The 21,994-nt window shown below is 36.0% G+C and overlaps 1 protein-coding gene across 1 annotated transcript in view; it reads left to right on the top strand.

Annotated features, from left to right (window-relative positions):
• LOC149791007 (neurobeachin-like protein 1) overlaps positions 1–21,994 on the top strand; it is a 225,434-nt gene that overhangs the window by 24,828 nt on the left and 178,612 nt on the right. The window contains exons 3-7 of the mRNA XM_089972877.1: positions 3,839–3,997; positions 5,683–5,764; positions 10,391–10,512; positions 12,683–12,756; positions 15,626–15,708. Of these exons, the coding sequence (XP_089829003.1) occupies positions 3,839–3,997; positions 5,683–5,764; positions 10,391–10,512; positions 12,683–12,756; positions 15,626–15,708 (520 nt within the window). The remainder of the gene's footprint in view (positions 1–3,838; positions 3,998–5,682; positions 5,765–10,390; positions 10,513–12,682; positions 12,757–15,625; positions 15,709–21,994) is intronic.

Raw genomic sequence — 21,994 nt, forward strand, 5'->3', positions numbered from 1 at the left:
CGGTACGTGCTAAGTGAAAAGATACATCACAATCACTTCTGACATAAAGGAGGGCTTCTAATAAAAGTTATAAATCATGCTTTCACATTCATCTATAGAATCATTGCATCTAGTTATCTGTCCATTACATTCATCCTTCCATCCATCACACAATCTTTTGAATGCCAGTCCCATACTTTTTTATGGATTGCCATGAAATTTTAGTAAACATGTTGTTGTTGTTGTTGTTGTGGGGTTTAACGCCATTTTTCAGCACGATAGGCTATACATGGCGGCCAGTATTAATGGTGGAGGAAGAACCCGGAAAACCCCGGAAAGAACCACCGACCCACGAGAAGCTACTGGCAAGCTTTCTCACATGCCCACATTGGCTGAATCTTAGACTCGAACCGCCGCAGACAGAGGTGAGATGGCAGTGATCCGTAACGAAGAGAGCTTTAGACCACTCGGCCACTCCGGGCCCCCTTTAGTAAACATAATGGTCATCACCTGAAGATGGAGATGTCAGCAATCCAGTTTTGTCCCACAGTTTTTAAGAGTTATTGCCCATTCTGATCTGTATCTTAATACAGTCTCTGACAAAATCTTGTGTATGTTAAGTTTGAGACTCAAAGTTTTCAACAGATTGACATGAAATTTGCTAAATATGGTCATTATGAGAATATTTGGATATTGACGAAACACTATGCTCAAGGAAATTATGTTAGAGTTACTGCCCTTGCCTTGCAGCAAAGTGCAGTGTAGGGCAGAATCTTGTAAACTAATTGCTGAGGTTTTTGATGGATTGATGTGAAACTTGGTACATGTTACAGTCATATAAAGATACAGAGATTGGCGGTTTGCTGGGCTTTTGCAGTTTTTGTTTTGAGTTATTGCTCATCTTGTCTTACAGCTGGATGTGTTTTAAGACAGAATCTTGTGAATGCAACTCGTCTCACAGATTTAGATAGATCACCATAAAACTTGGGCAATGTTATGGCCATCATTTGAAAATGCTTAGAAATTACTGCATAGCTAGACAAATCCACTTGCCTGATGCTTGGGACAACGTAAATTTTGGCTTCTGTAAACTTAAATTTGCAAGGTACTTGACGCTGGTAACTCAAAAGAATGAGAGATAAGTTTTTTTCTTCAGTTCATTATGATTTATGCTGTGTAAATTTTATAATCTGTGATCTCATTACCTGATGAATATCAGCACTTCTATTTCGCATTTTAATATGTTGCTGAAGGCTTATGTTACATAAATCATGTCCACAGTTTCATTTATTTATTTAGTCTTTGTTTCTCAAGTTACATTTAAAAAATACATTGTCAAGCTCTTTTCTTTGCAAATATGATAATGTGAATGCCTCTCATTTGAATCAAGTTTGGACAAAAAGGCAATATATATGTATACTAGGTATTGATTACATTTTAATTATATTACTTGTTAGTGTACAGGATTTGCAAATTTTCGCATGCAAGCACAGTCATTGTGTTGTTCAACTAGATCCTCCCATGTTTCTATGAGACCATAAATATATAAGGATCTGGTAATATGTTTCACTGATTTCTGTTACTGATAGAAGGGTATTGATAAAAATGCAAAGACATCTGTGAAAAATTTTCCAGAAATATATTGTGCATTCATTCAATCCAAAATAATATTGAAATCTTAAAATATAAGAATTTAACACTACTTCTGACATAAGAGACAAGTCTCCATCAGCCAATGAAAATGTCCATGGGTAGGGAAAATATGATGTCATCCTATCTTCACTATGCTAGCAGCCAATGAAAATGTCCATGGGTAGGGAAAATATGATGTCATCCTATCATCACAATGATATATAGCATCACTATGCTAGCAGCCAATGAAAATGTCCATGGTTAGGGAAAATATGATGTCATCCTATCATCACAATGATATATAGCATCACTATGCTAGCAGCCAGTGAAAATGTCCATGGGTAGGGAAAATGTGATGTCATCCTATCATCACAATTATATATAGCATCACTATGGTAGCAGCCAATGAAAATGTCCATGGGTAGGGAAAATGTGATGTCATCCTATCATCACAATGATATATAACATCACTATGCTAGCAGCCAATTCAGTCACTTCTCCATCATAACAGAAGGCCTTTTTTCTGGTGTTAAAGGAAATATTACTTCTAGTTGCTATTAAAAAAGTTAAGAATTTCTTGGATTTTTTTAAAAACTTAGCTTTAACAATTTTTCAGTCATATTGCTACGATGTCTGAGGTGTGGCAGTTTATAGTGTCTAGCACTGGGGCATCATGCTGCAGACATGTAGCATGATGTTCCACCCAGTCACATTATCCTGACACCAGGCCGACCAGTCCTAACACTAACCTCTTAATGCTGAGTGCCAAGCAAGGCAGCTGTTAGTACCATTTTTGTAAGTCTTTGGTATGACTCAGCCAGGGATTGAACTCATGACCTCCCACATCCGAGATGGACACTCTAACCAGAAATTGTCTCTCATTGCTATTACAAAAGTTAAGAAGTGGTCATGAGTTAGTATTGCCTTTAATGATTTAGTATTCTGTTTGAGTACCTGCCACATTGTGCACTTGACAAGGTAAAATAAATGCTTGAGTGTGATTATATAAAAAGTCTTGTCTCACAGTATTTAGTGCATTACTGTGAAACTTTGCGAATTTTATTGTCATCATTTGAAGATGTACATATTGTCAAATTACTGTCATATTTCAGTTGTTAGAGTTATTGCCCCTGCCGTCTTGCAGCTGAAGTCAGAGTATGCCAGAGTCTTTACAAAGCAGTTAGTCAGAGAGTTTTTGATGGATTGCTATGAAAGATAGTACATATTATAATCATCAAGCTGACTTATAAAGTTTGTACAGCCTTCCTGTGCTCTTAAGATTTGTTCAAAAGTTATTGTGACATGTAGTCTGATGTAGTGTAATAATTTAATGAAGAAAATAATTCTTCCAGTTGTAAGTGGATTGTCAAGAAACTTTAAACTTAATATGGAAATCATCTGAAGATTCAGCTTTTAACAAATTACTATGCTTTTAGGATTTCTGTTTAGATTTATTGCCCATTTTGTCCTGCCTCTGGATGATGTAATGTTGATGTAATACACAATCTCATATGTACAACTAGCCTTGCAGTTTTGTTATGGATCACAATACATATAACTTCATGCATGTTATGGTCATGACTTGAAGATGTTCATATTGACAAATCTTTGTGGGCCTATGATTTTTGTAAGAGTTATTGGCTTTTTTTAAACTTACTGGAAACAATATATGACAGCATTTTGTGAATGCACCTGTTATTACTGCACTTCGCAGATTGCTGTGAAACTTGCTACATAATGTCGTTATGATCAGAAGGTATATGCATGCTGATCAGCCATTGTGCCGACCTTATTTTCTCAAGAATTATGTACCTTTTTGACTAGGGACTGATTCATATCATCGGGGTAGGGATGGATGCAGAAATTATAGGGGTATATTTACATGAACTCATTTCCACTACTTATATAATATGTAGATTATAAATTATACATGAAATTTGGAATTGCAAAATTAAAAATGTGGTAAAACACTGTAAATGGCACAGATTTCTTTCACTGCTGCTTATGGAAGTTGTAAGCTTAAAATAGCAGGCTTGATATATTCTTATGCCTTACCAAATTCATAGAATTTGCAGTAAGATACTTAAAAACCAACGAAGAAGTAGAGATCGAAAAGTGCTACTAGATGATATAGGCCTCTTTTATCTTAAACATGGTAATTTATTTATGGTTTACATATTTTACTTATGATTTACCTATTGTGCTTATCTTTTACCAACTCTTTCAGGTTTTCTGAGGAGGGACCACACCTGACCAAGCTTCCTGATGGAATACTGGAAGTTTTAGGAATTCAGCTGTGTCAGCATTTACATCATGCTGAAAACACAGCTTGTGATTCTCTTGCATTTGTCTCAGATCTTGTGCGCTGTCTCATAGTCATAACCAGGTGAGAAGAACAAGGTGTTAAAGCGTGTGTCCTTGATTATTGATTTTTTTCACTATCTTTTTTTTCACATCAGTGTCAACAGCTTGCACAATATTAGTATTGCTTTCAGGAGCAGAAGGCGTTGCAATGAGAAGCATTGTCAGTGACATTGTTTCAGTTTATTGTAAAGCTTTGTGATAATGGTCTACTGTAGTTGTATACCATTCATCATAGACAGTTTGTGTTCAATTGGAATCTAGGATATAGTCGAGATAAATGCAAGTTTTTTTATGAATAAAAAATTAAAAATATTACATAGATATCAAGGTGTTATGCTTTTTGGCTTTGACAAACAAGCCAAATGTTTATGCTGATGTTCTGGACTGTTTTTATCACCTGTATTTTGTGTTTAAGTAGTCTGGACAGTTATTCAAATTTCAGGAAACTGTATAGGTTGAGCAGGTGGGATGGGATAATATAAAGTACTTGTGTGTGTGTTTGTGTGTCGGGGGGATTGTTTGAGTCTGCTTTAATGAATAATATACATTATTGGTGTACTTGATCAAGGAGATTAAAGTAAGAATGCTTGTAATAATAGAAGAATTAAGAAATTCCTTATAGAACAATTCGACCAGGAATATTTTAATGTAACTTAATATTGCAAAGAGTAAGTAGAGTTTGTCATGAGTTGGGTAATTTTATGCAGTAATACTATACTTGTAGCTGACAAGGAGCCTTGTTATTTAATTGACATTTTATTGTGTACCCATTTAATCATATGGTTGTTGTTCAGTCTGAATTTCCAGCCAGACTGAAACAATGTACCATCTATACTTGCTTATAAATTGAATCAAATTGTAAACAACAAAGATCCCAGTCTGCCATAGCATAATGCACATGCAGACCAGAGTATATGTTGTTTGTTCTCCTGATTACTGCTAACAAACTGCACAGACCCAGATCTTCTGCTGCATTATGCAATGGCAGATTTGGGGCTATGCGGTTTATAGTTGGATTTGACTTACAAGTGAGTATATACTGTAAGTGTTGTTACTGACTTCTGGGCAGTGATATTATTAAGCCAAAAACTGCACCAGTTCTAATTTGTTTGAATACATTCACACATTATAGCTAAAATATTTGGAAACATCAAAGAGGGTGTATGCCAAAAACACAAAACACAGATTTATGCTTTGTTCTGAGTCAGGGAAAATAATTTGTTTGATATACATGTCTCTGCATGGTGACCATGACATTCTTATGCCAAACAAAGCTTGCTCTTTGCACTGACTATGAAGAAAGTCTGTATGTATGGTACTTGAGACAAATGCTATAACAAAGTGTTATGAATAACTTTATCAGTGCTTCGATGTATTTCCTCAGAGAGCAGAAAATTGCAATATTTGAATACCTGTAACTCAGTTATAATGCTGATGGGCCCAAGTTCTCTTCTTTTTATGCAGGCTGCACTGTACAAACAATTTAGAAATATCAATTTGGCAGCCTCAGGTGCCTAGACTGAAATGGTTTTATTTAAGGGGTCAAGAAAATAGCCACAGCTCATGTGGTTAACTTAATACTTGCCCAATTTATTTTTGAATGAATAATTTTTTTGTGAAGTAGCTAGATGTGTAAAACATTATATACATTAAAGTTGCTTTAATCATTTGAAAAATTTGCTAAGTTAAATTTTCATTTCATTTCAGAAATTATGATAATGTTCCTCTAGTATCTTCCTGTGAATTTGTCAGCTACTGTGTAAACATCGGATTGGCTGTCATAGACAAGGTATGACAATCTACTCACAAAGTCTTAACTCAATAAGTAACACCTGTAATCAGAATTTCCATGCAAGGTATGACAATCTACTCACAAAGTCTTAACTCAATAAGTAACACCTGTAATCAGAATTTCCATGCAAGGTATGACAATCTACTCACAAAGTCTTAACTCAATAAGTAACACCTGTAATCAGAATTTCCATGCAAGGTATGACAATCTACTCACAAAGTCTTAACTCAATAAGTAACACCTGTAATCAGAATTTCCATGCAAATCAGGTTGGAACACAACGGAAAGCCTTGTTCAATCATTTTCATTTGTGTGTGTGTATATATATATAAACACTAATAAGTGGATGACCCACGTATAAGCCGATTTACTATTCCAAGGCATCTCAAGATGTACGAGGTAAGTTCTAAATGCATTTATTTAGGCAAACTTGTATTTAAAAAAATTACATGTATACTTATCTCGAGGATGATGTGCAGGATTATTAAAAGAAAATGGTATAAACTTGTTTGAAAAGTAATTTAATTTTCTGTTTTCTTGTTTCTGCCTAATTTAGATTTGTGTATAATTTGGTCAAAAAATGACAAGAATTCAGCAATCACGAGTTCCTGTAACACTACCTCTCCCTTTTGACTCGATTATTGTTTGTTTATGTATTATTGCATTGTACATATCTTATCAGTGCACCAGTAATTACGTTTTTATTTTGCTTTGAAATTTTAAATACCTAAACTCATTAAAATGTAAACCCAGTATGACAACACAATGAACAAACAATATGGTTCGATTCAATGCTCACAATTAGGCTATTGAACTTATTTAAATAATGGTGCCACCGCATGTACGTTATTTGATTATGCAGTGAATTAAGTACATCCTTTGGAGTCGAATCATGGGCACCATTGTGCTCAACATTTATGATATCTCCAAAATACAATAATAAAGTTTGGAAATAATGCTTAGAAAATTATGCTAATACCTTAAATGCTGAGTTGTAGTTTGCTTTGATGTAAACAACCTTACACCATACCTTTCATGCCGGGAGGGAAAAATACTCAAGATGTTTGGTGTCGCCTCCAGATTTCATAATATCTTCCGATTTTTGCAGAGAACTCTTGATTATTACATTATCTCTTCAATTTTCATTTCTTCTAAACAAGAAGAGTCCTACATGTTCTCTTGTATCACCTGTGAATTATTGTTGTGATGAAATATTTATTTTATTATAAAGAATTCGCTTCTTCACTAAATAGAATGTTAAGATTAAACATTATTCACGTAAATTAATGATTTGTTAAAATAATAAAAAGATAAAAAAATAAACCAGAACAAAAAAATAAACCACAACAATAAAATCGTCCACAATTAATTTCAATCCCAAGAATGATCACTACGAATGCTGTTAACTCCATATGCTGTAGCTCCATTCCCACGAAAGAAACTTACACAAGTGAACACCTGACATTTTTATACTGTGTATACCAAAGTTAAACTGGTATAGCTACTGGTCAAAATTCCCTCTTATCACAAGCCAGTTTCAGGGTTTTAATGATTAACTGGCCTGTACTGCTGTCGCGAGACAAAAGACAAATTCGTCAACTATCAACATAGGAGATGCCAAAACATCAAGCTTTCCACTGTGTGGAAAGTTATGTTTGTTCAGCTAAAACACAAAACTAAAATAAAATTGATGTTGATCTTAGTTGATCTCGATGAGAATTTTAGCCTTTATTATTACCACTCTTCGTGAACATGTAAATTATGATGGTTATGTGCCTTGTACAAATAAACATGCATACCTATTTAAAAATATTACCTCAATTTGTAGGATCGCTTTTATCATTGAAAATGAGTTACTCATGAGCGCATGATTCAACGTAAATGAAACACCTATTAAGGACTAGCTGAAATATTATCTGGAAGAATGCAATTTGGTTGAAACAATGAATAATGCAAAATCTGCATCAATGTTTGGGAATAAGTAAGGATTTAAATGACCTATGCACGCTTTGCACTGTGTAAGTACTGTACATTATAATTTAGCATGGTCTCCCTGGTAAACTCAACCAGCCTGCGAATTATGAAGTCTGTAGTTACCTTTATTTAACTTCATGTTGAAGAAATCAGAAAATATGCACATGCAAAATAATAACTAAATCAATCATAGTACTTTATAACAGTTTAATAATTATCGGGTTACCAAAAGTTACTTTGTTTTATGTGCCTATATCTTAGGAAAAATTATTGTTTTGTGTCCCAAGATTTACAGCCATTACAGTAGTCAACAAAAAGACCTAAAAACTGTCAAGTTTACACATTGGCCCATGAATATATATATCGTGTGTGTGTGTAATCTGACCTTATGTTTTAAGTATTTATACTTTCAACCTTTATTTTTTATTTTATAGAGTTTTTATTATCACTGTCTTTTTATCTTTTTTCTTATTTGAAATGGTTTATGTTCTACATGTTCTTTGGCAATTCTTTATCATTAAAATTTTGAGAACACACAGCATCATATAGCCAGTATTGGGCTGACATGTCATTCAACCCTATACATACACATGTACAGAAAGTGTGTTCTTTAGGTCAAGAAGGTTTGTAAAAACCATGAATTCCACAATAATTGGTTCTCCAAAAAATAACAGTACCTTTCAGTTTTAATCAGGACCAAGGTTTTTTGACCCTGGGATTTAGTCAAATTTGATCAGGACCAACATTTTTGGCCCTGGGATTTAGTCTGCTTTGATCAGGACCAAAGTTTTTGACCCTGGGATTTAGTCAAATTTGATCAGGACCAAGGTTTTTGACCCTGGGATTTAGTCAAATTTGATCAGGACCAAGGTTTTTGACCCTAGGATTTAATCAAATTTGATCAGGACCAAGGTTTTTGACCCTAGGATTTAATCAAATTTGATCAGGACCAAGGTTTTTGGGTCTGGGATTTAGTCAATTCTGCTCAGGAACAAGTTGCTTTTGCCCAGATATTCAGTCAAATTTGATTAGGACCAAGGTGTTTTGACCCTGAATTTAGTCAAATTTGATCAGGACCAATGTGCTTTTACCCAGAAATTCAGTCAAATTTGATTAAGACCAAGGTGCTTTGATCCTGGAATTGAATCAAAGTTGAGTAACAAAAATAACCTAGTGCTTATAATGGAAGATAAATGTCCTGAAGGACATGAATATATTTCAAGGCAAGGAAGATGATCCATTTTAATGGCTAATGAGTAAATAAAATGAGATTATTATCTCTTAGAGAAGTTTCTAGGAATTTAATTGTCAGTAGCCAATGCATGGGATTATTTGACTGGTCAATAGCCAATGCATATTATAATTTGAGTGGTCAATAGCTGATGCTTAAGATGTGGTATTTGCAGTTTTCACAGGGTGTATGGAATTTTAGTTGGGTTGTATGAAATCATGTGACATATTCAGAAGGTGTATGAATTGAGTCAAATTGGCAACAGTGTAAATATAACACAAAATTGATATCTGATTCCATGTCATTAGGTTGCTGTTGCTGTTGTGGGGTTTAACGCCATTTTTCAGCACAAGATAGGCTATACATGGCGGCCAGTATTAATGGTGGAGGAAAAACCTGGGAAAACCCCGGAAAGACCCACCGACCCATGAGACGTTACAGACAGGCTTTCTCACATACCCACATTGGGACTGCTCCAGTGGCCTAGTGGTTAGAACATCTGCCTCGGATGCTGAAGGTCATGGGTTTGATCTCCAGCTGAGTCATACCAAAGACTTACAAAAATGGTACTAACAGCTGCCTTGCTTGGCGTTCAGCAATAATAGGTTAGTGTTAGGACTGGTCGGCCTGGTGTCAGGATAATGGGCTGGGTGGGACATCATGCTACATGTCTGCAGTAAGATGTCCCAGTGCTAGACATCACTGTAAACTGCCACAGTGCAGACATTGTAGCGATATGACTGAAAAATTGTTAAAGCTATGTTAAAAATCCAAATCAGACACACACACACCCACATGGGCAGAATCCGAGACTAGAACCCATGTAGACAGAGGTGAGATGGCAGTGATCCATAACGGAGATCACTTTAGACCACTTGGCCACTTTGGGGCCCCCCATGTCATTAGGATGTACTCATGTATTTGGAATTCAGATAAAAACTTCGAAAATTGGTCTTGATGATGGTATGTCAGAAAAGGTACAGACCAATAACCTCAGTGTACAGAAAATTTCCAAAAAGTCTAAACCGAAATCAAGCTTCTCTAAATCAAACCTAAGAAAAAACTGTAAGTATTATTAAATTTGTTACGGTGTCTTTTGACAGGGTGTACCATATTTTACCAACCTTCTAACTTTCATATTTCATTTTACTGATGCCACAGGAAATAAAAAAAGTTAGCAGGGTGATAGAATCGTGTTATTATTATAATAATGTAATGTTATTGACTGATTAAGATGATCTGAAAATACTTGGAGTTCAGTCCTTGAAATTTTACTTGTGACTGCAACAAATGTAAACTTAAAGAGAAAGTTTGGGTCGTTGGCACCTAAGATTTTCAAAGTTCTGCTTTATTTTTGAAAAAAATGTCACAAAGATTAAAACATTAAGATCTGATGTTAAAGGTCTTGATTTCTCTAGATCTGTGCTGGAGGCTGTTCAGAGGATGACCTGAAATGCATGACAGAGTTTCTAAAGCTGATCATTCATTTCTTTGAGTGTTTATATGACCCCTACTTCACATGGAGGAAGAGATTGAAAGGGTAAGAATCTGACACTGACATACACCTTTGAGTGTTTATATGACCCCTACTTCACATGGAAGAAGAGATTGATAGGGTAAGAATCTAACAATGACATGCACCTTTGAGTGTTTATATGACCCCTACTTCACATGGAGGAAGAGATTGAAAGGGTAAGAATCTAACACTGACATACACCTTTGAGTGTTTATATGACCCCTACTTCACATGGAAGAAGAGATTGATAGGGTAAGAATCTAACAATGACATGCACCTTTGAGTGTTTATATGACCCCTACTTCACATGGAGGAAGAGATTGAAAGGGTAAGAATCTAACACTGACATACACCTTTGAGTGTTTGTATGACCCCTACTTCACATGGAAGAAGAGATTGAAAGGGTAAGAATCTAACACTGACATACACCTTTAATGAGCAAAATTGTAGTACACTGATTTCAGCACCTATGTATTCTATAATTTCTTACAAAACTTTTTGTGGTTTTTTTGCTAGATGATTCACAGATTTAGTCAAATGCCAGCTTTAAGTAATTTTATAAAGAATCATTGTAAATATTGATCACACTGATTATGTCTGACTATTTTCCTGTCTCATTAGACTTTTTCAAGACTTCATCCAGGTTTCATTAGAAATTACTTTCATTCATTTTGACTTCACCACTGACTTTTAGATAAATTATTTAAAATGTTAACATATAGACCAGTGCAAATTACTTTCAGGCCAATTATCTTCACCATTGCATTGACTTGCCTCAATTGACAAATTATTTGAAATATTGACATCTGTCCCAGTACTTCATGATAAAGCTAGCCCATCTTTTACAAAATATATGTTTATTTATTTTTCTTTCTTAAAGTAGTCCTCTTTTTGTAAGTTAACACCTATTTAACTGATGAGAATTACATGAACATTACATTATGACATCATCAATATGACATCACGCATTACCAAGGCATATTTTCATGTAGTGCTATAAACTCTGGGAGAGATTGGATTACATGATTGTTACATTATGACATCATCAATATGACATCACGCATTACCAAGGAATATTATCATGTAGTGCTATGAACTCTGGGAGAGATTGGATTACATGATCATTACATTATGACATCACTCATTACCAAGGCATATTATCATGTAGTGCTATGAACTCTGGGAGAGATTGGATTACATGATCATTACATTATGACATCATCAGTATGACATCACTCATTACCAAGGAATATTATCATGTAGTGCTATGAACTCTGGGAGAGATTGGATTACAAGATCATTACATTATGACATCATCAATATGACATCACTCATTACTAAGGAATATTATAATGTAGTGCTATGAACTCTGGGAGAGATTGGATTCAAAATGATTGTTACATTATGACATCATCAGTATGACATCACTCATTGCCAAGGAATATTATCATGTAGTGCTATGAACTCTGGGAGAGATTGGATTACAAGACCATTAGATTATGACATCATCAATATGACATCACTCATTACCAAGGAATATTATCATGTAGTGCTATGAACTCTGGGAGAGATTGGATTCAAAATGATATGTTTTTGACTTCAATCATTTATTAAATAATTAAAAGAAATGGTGTCGATTCACAATAACTTTGCAGTGAAGGAAAATGATATAGTTAACTTAGAACATTTGAGACCTTTATATATCTTTTGCGATTTACAACCCACCATAAATCAGCCACACAGGTTTTTCTGTAGAGTAGAACTGATTTTATCTTAATAATTGCAATAAATTAACTCACAAACTTGGACTCCATTTGGTGTTTTTGATAAGAGGATTTTATAATCTGTAACATATTTGATGAATTTTAAAAGGCATAGGCATGTAGTGACTGGGTACTTTTCCCCCATACTTGTCTTTGTACTAAATATTCCTTGGATGTAGATCATCAAGAAAGAGTAGCACAGGAAAATGCATGCCAACCATCTCCAAGTTATCCTCACCAGTGAATCATATACACTTCTTATTCTCAAACCTCAAATGATGTCACCAGGCTCTTTCTTAATGCAAAATGTTTAGATACTGATATCATCTTATCTCAAATGGTATAATTTTGCCTCTTTATGAACTCGTATCCATTATGAACTGTATCAGAATGGTTGAAACTTAAATCATTTAAATTATTCCATTTTGCAGATGGAATGTGGAGAATTCAAGGATAAAATACAAACCAGCATTACTGCATGTAGAGGTCATTCCATTCTTTTATGGTAAGATTAACAGCTATGATGAATTTGAAAATGTCTTGGATCTTATAAGGCAAACATTTGTCTGACAAATGTTTGTCTTATAAGATATGCCTATAATCTACAGTCAAACATGTGCATGACAACTATTTGTCCTGCAAGATATGCCTATAGTCTGCAGTCAGACATGGGTAAGACAACTGTTTGTCTTATAAGATATGCTTATAATCTACAGTCTAACATGTGCATGACAACTATTTGTCTTATAAGATCATGCTTATAATCTACAGTCAAACATGGGAATGACAACTATTTGTCTTATAAGATCATGCTTATAATCTACAGTCAAACATGGGTATGACAACTATTTGTCTTGTAAGATCATGCTTATAATCTACAGTCAAACATGGGTATGACAACTATTTGTCTTGTAAGATCATGCTTATAATCTACAGTCAAACATGGGTATGACAACTATTTGTCTTGTAAGATCATGCTTATAATCTACAGTCAAACATGGGTATGACAACTATTTGTCTTGTAAGATCATGCTTATAATCTGCAGTCAGACATGGGTAAGACAACTGTTTGTCTTGTAAGATATGCCTATAATCTGCAGTCAAACATGGGTATGACAACTATTTGTCTTGTAAGATATGCCTATAGTCTGCAGTCAGACATGGGTAAGACAACTGTTTGTCTTATAAGATATGCTTATAATCTACAGTCTAACATGTGCATGGCAACTATTTGTCTTATAACATCATGCTTATAATCTACAGTCAAACATGGGTATGACAACTATTTGTCTTGTAAGATCATGCTTATAATCTACAGTCAAACATGGGTATGACAACTATTTGTCTTGTAAGATCATGCTTATAATCTACAGTCAAACATGGGTATGACAACTGTTTGTCTTGTAAGATCATGCTTATAATCTACAGTCAAACATGGGTATGACAACTATTTGTCTTGTAAGATCATGCTTATAATCTACAGTCAAACATGGGTATGACAACTATTTGTCTTGTAAGATCATGCTTATAATCTGCAGTCAGACATGGGTAAGACAACTATTTGTCTTGTAAGATATGCCTATAATCTGCATTCAAACATGGGTATGACAGCTATTTGTCTTATAAGATCATGCTTATAATCTACAGTCAAACATGGGTATGACAACTATTTGTTTTATAAGATCATGCCTATAATCTACAGTCAAACATGGGTATGACAACTATTTGTCTTGTAAGATCATGCTTATAATCTACAGTCAAACATGTGCATGACAACTATTTGTCTTGTAAGATCATGCTTATAATCTACAGTCAAACATGGGTATGACAACTATTTGTCTTGTAAGATCATGCTTATAATCTACAGTCAAACATGGGTATGACAACTATTTGTCTTGTAAGATCATGCTTATAATCTACAGTCAAACATGGGTATGACAACTATTTTGTCTTATATGATCGCTCTTATAATCTACAGTCAAACAAGTGCATGACAACTATTTGTTTTATAAGATCATGCCTATAATCTACAGTCAAACATGGGTATGACAACTATTTTGTCTTATATGATCGCTCTTATAATCTACAGTCAAACATGGGTATGACAACTATTTTGTCTTATATGATTGCTCTTATAATCTACAGTCAAACATGTGCATGACACCTATTTGTTTTGTAAGATATGCGTATAATTACAGTCAAACATGGGTATGACAACTATTTGTCTTGTAAGATATGCCTATAATCTGCAGTCAGACATGGGTATGACAACTATTTGTCTTATAAGATCATGCTTATAATCTACAGTCAGCATGTGTATGACACCTATTTGTTTTGTAAGATATGTCTATAATCTACAGTCAGACGTGTATGAATAATACATGACGATCGTGGCATGGCGACTAAAAGTTTATATGTAATTTTCTCATACACGAAAAAACAGTTTTTTCTTTTTGAAAGGATGAAAAATAACATGTAAAACGTTTATCTTGGGACTGCTTAAGGCTTCGCCAATGTTGCAAACTTGGATTTTTTCTGTTATTGTTGGCAAAATATAACATCTGACGATATTTTTTTTTTACTGTTGACAAAAATCTTCTTATGATGTCTGTCAAATGAAAATAGTGTTGATCTAGCATCGATTATGGTCACTATGGCAGCCATTTTAAAAATCTTGATGTTGCTGCTCCTAAATGGAAAGGTTGACATTGGGTTTTAACCGGAAGACTAATTATAATTTCTAGTTGGTCCTGAAGTGCTAACATCAGCTCAAATAAAGCTGCTACAATCAGCATATTGAATGTTTTCTCATTAATTCTCCTTAATGGATGGTCAGATCAACATGTGGTTTGACCTAATATCTTCAAATGGTGTCCAGTCTTCCTTAAGTGAAAATTGTGCCAATCTTACACCCAAAATGGCTCCCAAAGTGGCATGTTATCCTTCAGGAATATGAGAGATTATAATATTGCGATCATGTCTGTTTGTCTGTCGACACCCAAGATTAAGGTCAACGTGAAAGGATTTTACTTTCTAGCTGAATAAAAAGATGGAATCAATAAAAAATGAATGCTTGCTTTTGGATATGAGTTGAAAAATTGGTTGAATTTTGGATATATATATATATATATATATATATATATATAAAGTCTGATTGCTAGCAGTACAGTCCTAGATCTGCCTTCACCTAATGCAGGGGGCAGATCTGTGGTTATGTGTCATTTGTTATGAGTAATCAATAGAACAAAAAACATTGATCCTGATTTGCTGGCACATTATGTTTCAGCAGATTAGGGTGTGTATTTTTTTGTTGTTGGACTCAACATGTAAATGAGTTTATATGATAATCTAGAATTAATTATGATGTATTGCAGATTGTTTTTCAAGAAGAGGACTACAAGCAGATACTCAGCTTAGGTTGCTTCATATGTTTGGAGGGATGATGTCAGGATCACAGGTGTGTCATGTTGGTATTTGTCTGATTGTGTTGGATGTTTTGTTGTATTTGGCTATCCCTGTATTTTTACATCCATCTGTCTTTCCATCTGTCCATTATTTAATTATTGATGTAAACTGAATCTGTCACAGGAACAGACAAGAAACGTTTCCACACATTAAATTGACTTATGTACCAGATATCGTTTCCAACTTTTGAATTTCATTTGAGATAGGAAAGACTCCTATTGATTTTGGGGTCAGAGGTTATGGTTAACATGACTCTAAGACAAACACACCATATCTTCAGTTATTAATCACTGACTTTTCCCAAACATTGTAGATGGCTTGGATTGGTGACAAGGAAGACACATAGTTCTTTGGTTGTTGTTGTTGTTGTAGGGTTTAACGCCATTTTTCAGAACACAATAGGCTATACATGGCGGCCAGTATTAATGGTGGAGGAAGAACCCAGAAAAACCCCAGAAAGAACCACCGACCCACGAGAAGCTACTGGCAAGCTTTCTCACATACCCACACTGGCTGAATCCGAGACTTGAACCCACGCAGACAGAGGTGAGATGGCAGTGATCCGTAACAGACAGCGCTTTAGTTTTTTGGTCCTAAATAAAATGTTTCTGTTCTGATGTCCAATATAATTGTCATTTTTAAAACCTTGTTATTGCTGCTTCTGTGACATTATTGGTTATATCTATTTGAAGTTTTCGCTAAAATACATCTTATGATGTCTAGCTGGTCCTAAATAAAAATGGTGCTGATCTGATATCCAATATTACCACTAGGCAGCCATCTTGAAAATATTGATGCAGCTGCTCCGCTTAAATCGAAATTCATGTCGACACAAGGTTTCATGAGAAGACTTCATTGGTGTCTTGTTTGAGACCAATCTGACAAACAGTATTGCCACCATGTAACCATATTGAAAATATTATGACTACTCCAGAATTGATGGTCATATTGACATAGGGTTTTGATTAGAAGACTTCTTATGATATCTGGTTGGCTTTAATTGAAAATGGTGCCCCTCTTAATCCAATATGGTTATCACTATAGTCAGGTTGAAAGTCTGTTATCAGTACTTCTGAATGGATAGACATATTGACATTTCTAATAAAAAATTATGCAGTTGACCTTACATGAAAGAGTTGAGAGTCTTGCAGCCAATATGGCCACTACAGTGGTTAATTTGAAATTTTTGTTATTGCTGAAGAATATCAGAGATGGTTTCATCAGTCAGTAATTAAAAATAAAAATAGTTTGATCTTCAACTCCAGTAAATTCTTTTTGGAAAGTTGAGTGTCATTCTCTTCTAGGGAATCTTGTTTTGTATGCCATAGGCAGAATCTATTATGTAAGGGATATTGTTCATCCATAAATCTGTTGGCCAATATTTTGTTCCACACATTAGTTTGAATTATCCACCATATACAGTTTCAAGACTTTGTAGATGGTTTGCAAATAGGGTAAGGAAGAAACTTTTTGATTTTTGGGTCAAAAGTTGAAAGATCAAGGTCACTTTTTTTGAAAAACAAAAAAAAATTTCTATCACAAAAACATTAGTGCCACATCAGAAACCTGGATCAAACTCTCTTGCACTTGGGGTAGAAATGTCAAATGTTAAATTCATAGTGACTGAAAGGGATAATAATGGTTTTTGTGTATTAACTTTATATTTAGACCATTGTTTGTGAGTGGCTTGAACTTAAGGTATGGAAAAAGCATATTAATTTTAGGTCAAAAAGTCAAAGGTCAAAGTCAAGAATGCTCAAAGAGAAACTGGTTTTGCACTGTAACTTTTGTTATAATGTATGTTCTGTGACCAATTTTTGTTTCTTGCTTTTACTTAGGGTAATAAAGAAACCATTAGATTCTAGTATCTAAAGATCAGGAGTCACAGTCATGCTAACCCTGATGTATAGTATCTAAAGATCAGGAGTCACAGTCATGCTAACCCTGATGTATAGTATCTAAAGATCAGGAGTCACAGTCATGCTAACCCTGATGTATAGTATCTAAAGATCAGGAGTCACAGTCATGCTAACCCTGATGTATAGTATCTAAAGATCAGGAGTCACAGTCATGCTAACCCTGATGTATAGTATCTAAAGATCAGGAATCACAGTCATGCTAACCCTGATGTATAGTATCTAAAGATCAGGAGTCACAGTCATGCTAACCCTGATGTATAGTATCTAAAGATCAGGAGTCACAGTCATGCTAACCCTGATGTATAGTATCTAAAGGTCAGGAGTCACAGTCATGCTAACCCTGATGTATAGTATCTAAAGGTCAGGAGTCACAGTCATGCTAACCCTGATGTATAGTATCTAAAGATCAGGAGTCACAGTCATGCTAACCCTGATTTATAGTGTTTGGTTTTCAGTGTCTCTATGGCAGTGTGAATGTGGCTGTAGACAGGAACTCTTAAAATATTCTCCAGCATTTCTGTCTCAGCAACCCATTACCTGATTCAATTCATATATGTACAATAACATTGTCACATACTACCCTTCTTTAAAGAATTGGCGAATTGCCAGGTCAGAGATAACCATGATGACTAATAAGCAGTAGTCTTTTAAGAGATTTTTTTCTTTTGAAAATCTTGTCACTTTATTAGATAGTAATTTTGTTTTATAGTGAAATTTCAAGAAGATTGGGTGAAATATAGTGAAGTTATAAGATCATATATAAGATCATGTTGTTTAGTAAAATCAAATCATTTCCAGGTCACATTATAGTTAGCATTTTTGACAGTCTTGCATGATAAATCAATCATAACTTGGCTTGAGAGTAGTCAGCAGCCATTTATAATGTTGAACAATACATGGCTGACAGCTGGTGGTGAATAGGTGAAGATTAGGGATTCAATGGTAATGTTATATTGGGGACTTAGTTGAAGTATTTTCATCATTATATATATATATATAACCTTTTATTTAGGTCTCTTCATTTGTTCTTTAAATATGTTACCCAATCATAATACCTTAGGAGAACTACCACTCCCTCGCAGATCAAGCCCTCCCAGATACTACTTTTAGCTTAAGGGAGCTAAAAGTTGTCTGCCAACCTATTTGGTGGTTGGGCAGAGTGATCACCCCTTACATGTATGACTTGGTGGCACAGTGTAAGAATATCATAGTTCTTACTTCCATTCGTGCCAATAAGCATGCTCTCGCAATCATTTGGTATAGCTATGTACCCACAAGGTATTCAAACATCACATGTGTAGGTACACAGGTTTATAAACATGTGGTATTGTCATTAGTTTTTACCTGTATGCTTCCCTGCTTTATTAGACAGGGTCACTCTTTTAATGATTTAGCTCTGCATAGACATTGCATTCTAAGACAGGTGCATGGCTACAGCTTTATCCATTTATCCATTTTGCTCTGTTTTGTCTTACAGATTAGAACTATGGGCAAAGAGCAAACAATATAACCTCTACCTTATGTTTAACGTATCGATAGATGAAGTATGCTAACAAGCCAACAAGGAGGCACATTTCCCTCTTTTCCACATCCACAGCATTGATATGGGGTCACTCATGGGTCATAAACCTCTGAAAGCTGTCCTTCTGAAGCTCCGACAATTGCATACCATGCGGATGTAGCACCGAGAGGGTTAGATCATTTGTTCCACGCCTTCTTCTTAGTCCCAATGGCAATTACTCTCTACATCTAGTAATCAGCCTAAACACCCTCATTCCATTTATCCATGCCCCATGGTTCCCACTGGCAACACCATAGCACATTTTGAACTATATCCACAAGGGAGACTATGCCAACACTGTGAGTTTAGATGGCACATACCTTCATGTCCCTATTCACAAGGCTTCCAGGACTTTCCTGCGGTTTGCCTACAACATCATATATCAATTCAGGGCACCCACAATTGAGGCTCAACAACGGCACAGGGGTCATATCTGACAAATCGAGTAACGGTGCATGTCAGGACCATTTCAATGGTGGCAGCATCAAGTTACATGGACAGCATCCTGAAGCAACATCAGTGAGTTAACTCTAACCAGTCATGATAGATAGCCCTTGTTACTGATCTGAAATTCTCAGCAAGGAAATATCCAACCTAGTAGCATCTAAACGATTCCTTTACCTAGGTATGGACTTCAGTACACAGGCACCATATTTTATCTCCCTCAGGATCAAGCATTGAAGCGACCCATGGTAGCACCTTACTTTCGAGGAATTTTATCCATATTGGATTTCTCAACACAGCAGCAGACATTGTGGTTCTAGCTTGCCTTCTACTGCATAGCTGCTGTTTTTTCTGCATGAATGGAATCATCCTTTTTATCCACAGGACCATCCTGTTTACAACTGAACCCAATTGAGGCACCATTGGCAGAATTGGGAGCAACCTAACTTGGCTCATGGCGTGTATGCATCTATGCATCCACCCGCTTGAGATTACAGAATGACATCTTCATATCAATAATTCTGGAGAGACTGGCCATTGTGAAAGCCTTTCATTGGGGGCAAGAATATTTAGATGGCAAGGAAGTTCTCATTCTGTCTGACAACTCTACATTGGTAACTTATCTCAACAATAAGGATTATCTCAATCCTACAGTGGTGATATTTCCCCAGAAACAAGGAGGACCCCAGTCCCAAGACCTTTGCATCATGGTGTGGGACTTATCTCACACAACAAGAATAAAACCTACAGTGGTGGTTTATCTTCAACAATGAGGAGGCCCCCAGTTACCAGACCTTTGTGTCATGGTGTGTGACTTTTTGAAGTGGTTTTGTCATCAACAAGCCCTACAGGTTCACCATATCCCGGGACTACTCAACCCACTGACCGACCCTTTGTTACAGAACAATCAGCTAGTATAGAAAGAATGGTCTCTTCATCCCTTGGTTCTCGCTCAGATCTGTACCCGATGGGACCAACCATTGGTGGGCCTGTTTGCAGCAATAGGGATTGCCAAAAACTGCATCCTTTGTCTCTCCCATCCTGGACCCAACAGCTTGGGCAATGGATGCCTTATCATTGGATTGGACCAACTTGAACTCACACCAACCCCCAACACCTCTGATTCCAAAGTGATAAGAAAGCAAGGGAATCAGCCTGTATCCTCATCCTCATTACACCACTCTGTCGGGAGGAGTCGTGGATTAACTACATCATCACTCTTGCATCGGAAACCCTGCTGAATTCGGGTTTTCTTTTATCTACACATATGACCATGATGGCAGTTGTTTCATCCTTGTCCAGAGCCATGAACCTGCATGTCTGGATCATCTCAAACAGTGCCTCAACATTCAAAATTTTCTCAATCAGTCATGGAGAGAATTGCTCAGGTGTGACGACCCACCACTCCAAAGGCATATGATGTCAATGGCACAGTTTCACCCAGTGGTGCACAAATGAACATATCTTACATGTCCATGCATCAATACCGCAGATAACTAACTTCCTATGGATTTCAAAGAGAGCAAGTTAGCGCCAAGTATGGTCCAAGGTTAACACTCAACGATAGCTGATACCTTTCATCATCATCAGAGAGAGGATATCAGACAGACCCAGGACTTATCTGACCTTCTCACCAACTTTGCATATACATGGCCAGAAATGTTAACCCTAGGCCCAAAGCGGAACCTATCTTGGGTATTAACCTGGCTGGATAAGACATCTTCATTTTCAGACTTAACTTTTGTCACGAACCCTCTATGTCATCTGGACATATCAACTACAGGCCACCTACAAGACCCAGTCTGGGCTGTCAAGTGATTTGTTAAATGAACAGAGCCATTGCGTAGAGTGAAATCACGCCTCTTTCTGCTTCTCATAAAAGGGGGACAGGAGTTTCAATTGGAACAGAATATTATGTCCTGGAGTAAGGTGGTTATTCGCTCAGCATATACGGAAATAACCCAATCTCAGTGAACTTCTATGCACTTTGGCTCAAAATGTTTGAGCAGTTGCCACCAACCTAGCATCAAACTGGAACTGTTTGCAAGCCCACATCATTGATTCTGTGGGATGGAGATCGAAGACCACATTCTCTAGTTTCATCTTCGAGATCTGTCATCCCAGAGAGGCCAATTCAATCTGGTAGGACCTATGCCTGGAGCTCAACATATCTCCCTTCCAGACCAATCAACAGCTTCTTGAGACGCGGTTTCACAACTTCTGCTGGATTTGTGGGGGGAATTTTTTTCCATTTTGATGCCACGCCCTGACAAATTGAATCTCCACCAGTTGGGTTACCTAAAAGCTGTCTCAATCCCTTAGGGGCAGGAGATGGTATCTCTGGGGTAAGGGGC

Source organism: Sinohyriopsis cumingii, chromosome 10 (assembly GCF_028554795.1).
Source record: "Sinohyriopsis cumingii isolate HCF-2022 chromosome 10, ASM2855479v2, whole genome shotgun sequence".
NCBI lineage: Eukaryota > Metazoa > Mollusca > Bivalvia > Unionida > Unionidae > Sinohyriopsis > Sinohyriopsis cumingii.